Raw genomic sequence first — 9,956 nt, forward strand, 5'->3', positions numbered from 1 at the left:
GAGCCTCTCTGACTTCCCAGAAGGAGGAAGGGAAGTCTGGAGCACTGCTGCTCCCCGTGCAGGGCTGTGTTTGCTGGTAGAAATCGGCCCAACCCCATCGCCTCCACGTTTGGCGGAGCAGTGATCTCCTGGTGGATCTCATTGTGTTTTGTACTGGAGCAGAAAACACATTTTTATTGGCCTTTTTTTTTTTTTTTTCTTCCTTTCAATGACTTTCCCATTTATTTTTATTTTTTTTTTCTTGGTAAACTCTGCAACCACTTAAAGTGTTCCTGAAGGGACTAATTACTGCTGAGCTCATTGTGTGCATTTCGCCTTCAGCACTGCTGGTTGTGCTGCCTGGTTTGGATGGAGCCCGGGGTCACATGGCGTTTCCTTTTGCATCCTGTTCCCCGCTCTGTGCTATCTGCTGGGCTCCTGGTGCTCTCACTTCCCAGTTCAATAGCCTCCTTGTTGGTACGCTGCGCACTGTCACAACCAACTTCCCCACTCTGTGCTCATTGTTGGTGGAAAGTGTATCCAGAAAAAGACAAATCACTTCCTCCTTGGAGTGGCTGATGCCTTCCCCACAGTGCTGTGCTGGCTCTGGTTGTGTGTTGGCAGAGCTGGGCCGGGGCTGCAGAGCCCCTTCTGAGAGCTCTGACTGCATGGCAGTGCTGCTTCCTACGCCAGAGAGCATCTGATCCTGCAGGCATCCCCTGCCCTGCAGGCACAGCCAGGAGGAAGAAAGGGGCAGAGCCTGATCCTGCTCCTCACTTTGTCTTTGGTAGCAAAAACAGCTGTTGCTTAGAAAGGCTTTTCCCAGGGGCAGGGCGAGGTGTGCAGGGCTGGAAGCAGCCGGAGGATGGAGCAGGTCCTGCTGCCCCGCTGTCACCGTGGTGCTCCCATGGGCAGGCAGCAGTGCTAGGATTGGGCACCGTGTGCACGCGCGTCCCTTCCCTTGTACGGCCTGTGCTCCAGGCGCTGCAGCTACAGTGAGGTTGTGATGATAGCTGGTGGGGGGGTGGGTGTGTGGTGGGACCCTGAGCCCATACCCAGAGGGGACAGCCCTTCCCAGGGCTCCTCGTGGCGTTGGCTCTCGCTCTCCTCCATTGTAAGGACGTCACTCACACGCGGCTCCCGCAGCATCTGTCAGAACGCGTCCTCCCGTCCTTGGCGCTCCTGGGGAGAGGGAGCTGTTGGCCCCCTAATGAGCCTGACATCAATTAATCATCAGCTTCAAAATTAGCATTGTGGTAGTGTACGTGGGAGGGAAGCCGTTCCCCAGATGGAAGTAAGAATAGCCTGGGTTATCTCCCTGCTCCCTGGGGAGGTGGTGGCACTGGGGCCACTACTGCAGCTGAGTGGGGCTGGGGGTCCCTCACTCGTCTGCTGGGGGCTGCTGGGGACCCCTGGCTGCCCATCACAAAGCTCGGGGTGAAGCTCTGGGGGGGGCTCAGCACCAAAATGGTCTTCTGTGGGTGAAGGAAACTCGTTTGGGGTCACCACGCTGTGTCCAGGTGCCCTGACCCTCTCCAGGGTGGTGGCAGCTCTGCGCCCTCAGCAGCTCGGATTCATAGAATTGGTTGTGAAGATTGGGAAGGACTGCTAAGATTGGTGAGCCCTGCGTTCTCTGTTAGAAGGCGTTTAGTGCAGAGTGGAGGAGGACATTTTGCTTTCCTGCTGGAGATGCGTGAGGGCTCCTCGGCTGTCGGGTGATGGATGGACAGACCAGACCAAGTGTCCACCAAAGCCCAGCTGAGGCCGCGGAGAATTTTGTTTGCAACGCATTGCTCTGCACAAAGCTCTCAGTCACAAGGAGAAGGGGACAAAGGGTTCCCTGTTCCTCCCGTCCCACTGGGTGCAATTCCAACAGTTAAAAAGCAAATGTGAGTTGTTTGTCTCTGTGAATATAAAGCTTCCCCAAGCATGGCTGTGTTCTGGCTGGGAGCGGGGCGGCTGGCTCCGCTAATGACTGTGTGCTCGTTTGGAGCTCTGCTCACTGCAAATGGGAGCCAGCGTGAGCCAGGAGCCTTTCCCTGCTACCCCTGCTAGGGGGACGTGGGATGAGGAGGGGACAGCCTGGGCAATGAACCCCGTTTGGGGCAGCCCTGGGTGCAGGGCACACACCAGCAGTGTGAGGGGATGGGTTTGGGGGGCTGCCTGAGCACAGGTTGCTGATCTCCTGGTGTTGGTTCCCAGCAGGAAGGGGATGGGTGTGCATGGATGATGGTGCTGGGCTCTGCCGGGTGCCCACCACACAGCCCTGTAGTGAGTGTGGGGCTGGAGGAGCCCCTCAGCACGTGGATATGTCTGTGCTGTCTGTGTGGAGCATCCACAGCAGCACTGGGGCCACTGAGGTCAGTGCTGATGGCACCCGGCGCTCTGTGGCTGTGGGGAGCTCAACCCCAAATGTGTGGGAGCTGAGCTGTGCTCTCTGGCAGTGGTGGAGGGCATCGTGCCCCCCGGCACGGGGTGTGGGGTGGACAGAGTGCGGGGCTGCACTGGGGCGTTCTGCTTCTGTGCTCGCTGTAAGAATGCTTCCCCACTGTTCCTCCCAGTGCCATGAGGACACCGGGGCAGGGAGGTGCTGGGACGTGGGATGGGGGGCAATCCAAAGCCCAGCTCGGTCTTCTGGGTGCAGCCACAGGTGGGTGCCGGACCTCCAGCACCCAAGACCTCCCTCCATGCAGAGCATGGCAACGTCCCCAGATGTGCGGCACATCTGGTGGGCACCGAAGCAGTTAAGAGAAGGGCCGATTTGTGCTCTAAGAAACCCGCAGCTCCTTCCTCAGATCCCGTGAATCGGCCCATTGCCTGGGTCGGATAAAGCCCCATTGATCCATGCTCTCCCCGCAGCTCGGTGCAGCTCGGGGCTCTGTGGCAGCACGGCGCTCTCCCAGCTTTTCTCTTCCTCCGCTGCTGAAGCAGAATCAGGTGAAATCGCCATGGCAACGAGCAGATGACAGCGAGTCTTGTTGCCTTGGAAATGAGACAGGGAAAAAAAAAAGACCCAAAAAAACCCACCCAAAAGAGCCATCTGGAATTCTGAATTTCCACCATGTCCGCCCCGTGGCTTGTGCTGGGTGTGGAGCAGCACCATCTGCCCCCAGGGCTTTCACTTTGCTTTTGTCCCCCTTTTCTGGTTTGGATAATTTTGCTGTGGATCCCCTCGAGCTGCTGGTGGCTGCTGGAGGCTCAGGGTACCGGGGCTGAGCGCAGCCGTGTTGCGTGGGGCACACATAGGTTGCACTGTGGGGGAGCACAGAGCTATGGGGAAACTGAGGCACAGCGCTGATCGACCCTGCCATGGGAGCAGCCCTGGCTGCATGGGGCACAGTCTGACCAGTGGGGGGATTTCAGGCACTCCTGGGCTGGAGGTATGACAGGCTGAGCAGCTTGAGCTCGTCCTGATGGAGACAGAGCTGCATTGGATGTGCAGGTGGGGTGGTTTGGGGCCAAGCATCCATTGAAAGAATAACCCACAAATGGGCTGGGGGCCCGGGCTGGATCTCTCCAGCGTGTTCGCTTGGAAAGTAGTGTATGGGAGAGACCCAATTAACTAGATTTATGGCTGCTCCAGCCTGAGAAAATCTGAATCCCTTTTAAAAGCTTGGCTCGCTGCAGCCAGACCGGGTTCAGGCTCCAGGTCTCCCAGCCCTGCCCTCATTAGGAGGAGCTATTCACTTAGCAGCAGCAGTGCCCCAGAAGTGCTGATTCGGCTGAAGTCCCATCCCGGCTGTCACTGCTGCACTGCTGCTAATTTGCTGCTCCTGCCTGCTGCCAACAGGGAGCTGGCATGTGCTGCAGGGCTGCAGGGATGGCCCTGGTCATGGAAGCAGACATGGTTATGGGGATGGTTATGGGACTGGTCACAGGTATAGGTCACAGGTGTGGGGCTGGCTGTGACTGCGGGGATGGTTTATGAGATGGCTCAGACTGCCTTGCGCATGCTGTCCCTGCCAGCTATGCCCACTGCCACCCCTCTGTTTGACCCCACGTTGGGGCTGAACCCAGGGCACACTGAGATCCATCCTCATCCCTGTGGCCGGTGTCACCCCGGGGTCACCAGGAAGGAAGGATTCATTAAACCACAGGGAGAAAGATGACGAGTTGTGACCGCCGCCTGCCCAGCAGCATGAATCAGAAATGGATGTAAGAATGGAGGATAAAGCCACGTTACTCCACGCGGAAACACTGCTGTCGGCACGCCAAGCCGGGGTCCCCCAGTCGTGCGCTGCAGGCTGGAACCTGCAGGGTCCTGGGTTCCGCTCTGCCCCCAGCTGCAGCGGGTTCTGGGTTGGAGGCAGCAGGAGGAAGAGGTTGTGAAGCGCTTTGAAGGGGCGGCAGCCATCTGCAGGGCTGGGCAGCTGCCTGTGGCGGAGCAGCGCCCCGAAGCGCAGCCCCGATGGCGCACGCAGCCCTGCCTCCCTGCGCCCGTGTGCGGGGTTGGCTGCCACGTGGCCCACATGTGCACAAATCCTCACAGCGGCCCTCCTGGCCAAAGCACATGGGGTGCACGTGGGGCGCAGAGCCGCCGGCCCAGCGGGAGCCGACGGCCGTGTGCGGAAATGCACTGTCACGAGCTGCAGGAGCTGCAGGAGCTGCAGGAGCTGATGGTTTCCTCATTCCTAGATGTGCTTGGCCACGTCTGCAGTGCCCGGCTATGGGATGTGGCTGCGCCCCATTGCGATGGTAGAGCAGCTGGCATCGCCGGGTGAAGGAAATCTGCGTGTGCAGATGGTGGTTGGGGTGAGCCGGGCGTACTGCCTCAGTTTCCCCGCCACAATTTGTTCGCAAGGACAGAGCTGCAGAGGGGTGGGGAGAGCTGCTGGGGCGGTGGCAGGCGGGCAGAATGAGGGGCTGTGGGGGCAGCAGGATGAGGGCTGTGGGGGCAGCACGGTGGGGCACAGGGCCGGGGTTGGGGCTGCGCTTCTGAGCTGGGATGGAGGAGACGCGCCAAGCAGGAGCTCTGTGGGACACGTCCCTGGTGGGCAGTGAGCCCAGCCCAGGCTGAGTGCCCGACTGACCCCGTGGCTGAGCCGGCCCTGCTGCTCTGCGTGCCGGCAGCTGCAAACATCTGGCTGCAGCAGCTTGCTAAATCGATGAGGAGAGGAATCCGGCGCGCCGCCGCCGTTCCCACACTGCAGCCCTTCCTGGAGCTCCGGTTTCGGCAGGGCTCAGCCGGCCCCTCACCGACACCTGGCAGTGGGGCTGCGGTGCTGTCGCTGCCCAGGGGACGCAGCTGCCCCGAGCGCAGTGTGTGGAGGGGCCCTGCCTGTGTTCAGGTGAGCCAGTGTGCAAACCTGTCCCCCCTAGAAGGATGCTGGCTCCCTCTATCCCCAGGTGCAGAGCAGGCTGACGGCTGGTTCTGCCCCGCCGTGCCCCATCCATACTGTGTCTGCAGGCCCCCCTCACTGCCTGCACATCCCCATCCCTGTGTGCCGTGCTGGGTGCCCCACATTCCGGCCTTGGCTGGGGGCTCTGCTGGTGCTTGCCAGCCCCGCTCACCCCACTGTGCTATGGGCTTTCACCTGCTTCATTTAACCTGTCTCATCACGGCTGCCTGTGCTCATCACTGCGTCGTAGGGTCACACGGAAAGTGGGGCTACATGGCTGGGGGTGGACACACAGTCAGGGATGGAGCAGTGCTGCTGAGCCCGTGGCACTGCCTGCAGCCCCAGGGATGCAGGCTGTGGGTGCTGGGGATGAGGGGGCACGGGCCCTGCTTGCGTGCTGGCTGTGCAGCCCCCCCTGTCCCCACAGGTCTCCTGGTGCTGTTGCACAGCTCGAGGGCTGTGAGCTGCGGTGTGTTAGGAGGAGCCAACCCCCTCCTGCTGCCATTGGAGATGTGGCTGTGGTTCACTAGAGAGCTGCGGTCACAGCCCAAAGGCTTGGAATCGGGGGTCACAGCCCAGCTGTTGCCCACTGGAGTGTGCATCAGTGTGTCAGGGGCACATGGAGGGGGGAAGCTGTGCCCCAGGCTCAGCAGCACTGTGCCAGCTGCCATAGAAAGGAGGTGGTGACCCCATAGCTGTGTGTGTGCATCTGTGTGTGTGTGTGTAAGCAGGTGTGCACACAGGTGTGCTAACAGGTGTGTGCACATATGTGCATGGGGATGTGCAGAAGTCCCTGTCCCAGTGGGGCTCTGCCCCTGCTGCCCGGGGTTCCCTCCTCCTGGTCCCTCTGCCCCGCTCCCAGGGAGGTGGCATTTATCTGTGGTGCAGCAATACTAATGTTTGGATGCAGCATGGGAGCCCTTCCAGCCCTTCCCCATCCCCTCTCAGGTGGCAGAGGGGGACTCGGGGAGAGGGCAGGACGTCGTCAGAGGCACTTTGTCCCATCACAGCCTTCTCCTTGTCCTCCACAGACCCCGAGTCCCAGAGGAAGAGAACGGTGCAGAATGTTCTGGACCTTCGGCAGAACCTGGAGGAGACCATGTCCAGCCTGCGGGGCTCCCAGGTGTCTCACAGGTGAGGACTCAGCCCCCCCATCCCCCTCCCCACCCTTCCTGGGGGCTCCAGCTGGGGGAAGCTGCGCCCGATGTCACCCAAAGCCCCGCGTTCTGCAGCCACGCCTGGAAGCCGGGCTTTGCAGCGGGCTGCGCTGGGCGAGCAGCTGCGAGCATCCTCTGGTTGTCTGTTGCCACCTCGTGGTCTCGCTGCACGCTTCAGTTTTGTGTTGGAAGGGACGAGCAGCAGCTCGCCGTCCCCTTCACCCCCCGCTGGCGCTCACAGAGCGGCCCTGCGCTCCTCCGATGAAGAATTTCTCTCTGCTCAGCATTTCTTCATGCAGAAGCTCACCCAGATCTTTGGGATCCCCGCTGCGCTCTGCACATCTCCGAGCTGAAGGAGCGGAGCCCCGGGATTTACAGGCTGTGTTCCCTGAGCCGGCGATTTCCTGGCTTTACCCACTGCAGCTCCGCAGGCTCTGCTTGGCGTGAGAGCTGCCTGCTGCCCGCGCCCCAGCAGGGCTGCTTTGCATTTCCTTTGCATTCCCTTTGCATTCGTCTGTGTCAGATTCCATCCAGCAGTGCTCGGCTCGGCGGCTCCTCAGCAAATCCTGTCAGCCACTCTTAGGGAAATAGGACAAGGATTATGGGCGATTAAATTAGCCTTGCTGGTGGGTTTTGTCCCTCCTTTCCTCGATGATTTATGAGTTCTTCCCTTGGCTGAGGGCTCAGACAGATCCCTGCCATGGAGACACCCTGTCAGTGGGTGGTGGACCTCCATGCTGGGTTCTTCCATCCAGTGGATCCCTGACACTGCCTTGTTGTCTGTGTTGGGGCGCAGCGTTGTTGCTGGGAGGTTTCACAGCCCTGGGGGTTTTCTGCTCAGCCTCTGCCCTGAGCTGCCAGCAGCACAGCTTTAAACAGCCCTTGTGCTGCCTACCAAACCGGCTCCTTTTAGCTGCTTCTTGCAGTTCTGCTTTAACAAACTTCCCAGTTTCTATACAGTTCCCTCTTTTCAGTTCCACGCTGCAGTCGGGTTTGGCTTCTGCTGCTCATGCAGGAGCGCTGGGCCCACGTGGCTGCAGCAGTGGAGCGGCTCCTGATGGCAGCGTGGAGCTGAGCCGAGGGCTGTGGGCTCCACAAGAGCTGCTCCAAGAGCGAATCACTTGTGGTGTCTAAGTTTAGTCTCAGCATCACTCCCTGCCGTGCTCAAAATACACCCTGAGGGTGGGGGTCAGCGGGCCCCTGGACCGGCCCAGAGGGGCACACGCTCAGCAGCACGGCGGGGCTTTCCCTGGTGGATCCCTGTTAACAGGGCTCAGCACGACCCTGGGGGGCCCTGTGGGGATGGGGAGCTCTGTGCCATGCCGAGGAGCTGCCCCTTTTGCTTTGGCAGCCTCAGCCCCTGCTGGGATGCGTGGGCAGTGGTCAAGGGTGCACAGAGCACAGCCTGTGGATTGCTCGTGTCCCTCCAGACCAGCTGAATGGGGAATCCCCAGCAATGGGCAAAGCAGGGTCTGCTGGAGCCCGGGGAAGCGGGATCCTCGATCGTCATGCAGCTCAGAGCACAAGGGAAGCAGCACCATCGCACCCCACATCCTGCCCCACAGCCCCTGGAGGGAGTGGGCACCACCAAACACATCCATGCAGACGGCACGGCCGTCCTTGCGGGACCTGAAATACGCGATGTGTGGGCCGTGCTGGCCGCTGGGGGTCGGTAACCGTCCAGGTGACCCCGACCCGACTGGTAGCCCTAACCCTGACCCCGTCCCCGCAGCTCCCTGGAGATGACGTGCTATGACAGCGACGAAGCCAACCCGCGCAGCGTCTCCAGCCTGTCGAACCGCTCCTCGCCGCTCTCCTGGCGCTACGGGCAGTCCAGCCCGCGGCTGCAGGCGGGGGATGCGCCGTCGGTGGGGGGCGGCTGCCGCTCCGAGGGCACCCCCGGCTGGTACATGCACGGCGAGCGGGCGCATTACTCACACACCATGCCCATGCGCAGCCCCAGCAAGCTGAGCCACATCTCCCGGCTGGAGCTGGTGGAGGCGTTGGACGGCGACGACGTGGAGCTGAAGTCGGGATATATGAGCGACAGTGATTTGATGGGGAAGACCCTGACGGAGGACGATGACATCACCACGGGGTGAGTGCCCGGATCGGGGGCTGTTAGCAGAGCAGAGGGCTGATAAGGAGCAGCGTGGTTAGGGGGCGGTGGGCTGGGCTGATGGTTGGATTTGGTGGCCTTGGGGGTCTTTTCTGACCGTGATGCTTCTGTGGCTGTCTGAAAAGGGAGCGGTGAGCGGCTGCCGGCAGCAGCTCTATGTTCAGAAGTGTTCCCACTGTTTCCACCGGTGGATCTGAGCGCTGGTGGCACATAGTGGGACCAGTGGGATGGGATCCCAGCATCCCAGCAAGAGCAGGGCACCAAGGTTTTGATGTCTCTGGCTGGCACCATGTTGTCCCCTCGCTATGGGTCCCCCTAGACCTCCATCCTCCCACCCCAGGGCATCTCCAGCCCAGCACATCGCATTTCACTCCCGCTGAGCTGGTGAGGTGCCCCTGGCTCTGGCGGGGCTCCAGTGCTTCAGCATATTGCAGGTTTCCTGTTTCAGTGCACGAGAAAATAAATAACACCAGCATTTGAGTTGTCCCAGAGCAGGAGGAGGTATTTGGCTCCAGCCCTGGATGGGTGTCCAGAGTCACGTCAGCTCCTAGCGGGACCGAGCACAGCCTGTGCATTCACAACACCGGGGTCCTTCTGGAGCTGTGCTGTGCTGGGGCTCAGTGCGGTCCCTTCTGGGTACCCCATTAGTGGTGTGTCACCAGCACTGTGCGGTGGGCCTGGAGGGGAGGGGAAAGCTGCATGGGGAGCCCACGCCTGGGGTACTGCGCTCAGCTCTCAAGTTGCACCAGGAGAGGCTGAGATTGGGAATCAGGGAGGAGATCTCTATGGGGAGAGTGTCCAAGCATTGAGACGGGGCGGAGTCCCCATCCCTGGGTGTATTTTAGTGATGGGTGGACATGGCACCAAGGGACGTGCTTTAGTGGTGGGATTCGGTGGGTCAGGGTGATGGCTGGACCCAAGGATCTTGAAGGACTTCTCCAGCCCATGTGTCTCTGTGATTCTCCCCTCATGCTGGCAGGGCGTGGGGCTGCTTTGCCGACAGGGAGCACTCCCTGAGCACAGAGCAGCCCCACAGCCCCACATCCATCCTCCTCCACTGCCTCTGACCTAGAAAGCAAACACCGCCCCAGGCCGCATCTCCCCGTGCCATTAATGCACCGGGCAGGAGCTGCAGATGGGGCTGCCAGCCCCCGGGTCCCTGCTGCCGGGGTGCTGCAATGCGCCGGCGCACACACGGGCTTGTAGGGCAGTGGGTCAGAGCCACCCCCAATGCTGTGACACAGCCCCGTGGAGGGGGACGTGGTGACACAGCCCCTTGGAGACTGCGGGGCTGCGGGATGGGAACTGGCTGGGAAAGCTCAGGAGAGCGGGACAAGGTATGGGGGCTGTGGGTGGGAGGTG

General features: G+C 60.9%; 1 protein-coding gene across 2 annotated transcripts; it reads left to right on the plus strand.

Annotated features, from left to right (window-relative positions):
* The first annotated feature begins 252 nt into the window (after positions 1-252).
* On the plus strand, positions 253-9,908 carry LOC104914453 (neuron navigator 1-like). Of its 2 annotated transcripts, none has more exons than XR_002121715.2 (2): positions 253-6,452; positions 8,208-9,908. XR_002121715.2 is itself a non-coding variant. In XM_010724063.3 (2 exons), exons 1-2 carry the CDS (start codon positions 6,223-6,225, stop codon positions 8,575-8,577), a joined length of 600 nt encoding a protein of 199 aa, XP_010722365.1. In that variant the 5' UTR covers positions 6,079-6,222; the 3' UTR covers positions 8,578-8,663. The 2 variants fall into 2 exon arrangements, 1 of the variants encoding a protein (XP_010722365.1); XM_010724063.3 differs by having other exon boundaries at positions 6,079-6,452; positions 8,208-8,663.
* Positions 9,909-9,956: the final 48 nt, after the last annotated feature.

This window comes from Meleagris gallopavo, chromosome 28, assembly GCF_000146605.3.
Source record: "Meleagris gallopavo isolate NT-WF06-2002-E0010 breed Aviagen turkey brand Nicholas breeding stock chromosome 28, Turkey_5.1, whole genome shotgun sequence".
Taxonomy (NCBI): Eukaryota; Metazoa; Chordata; class Aves; order Galliformes; family Phasianidae; genus Meleagris; species Meleagris gallopavo.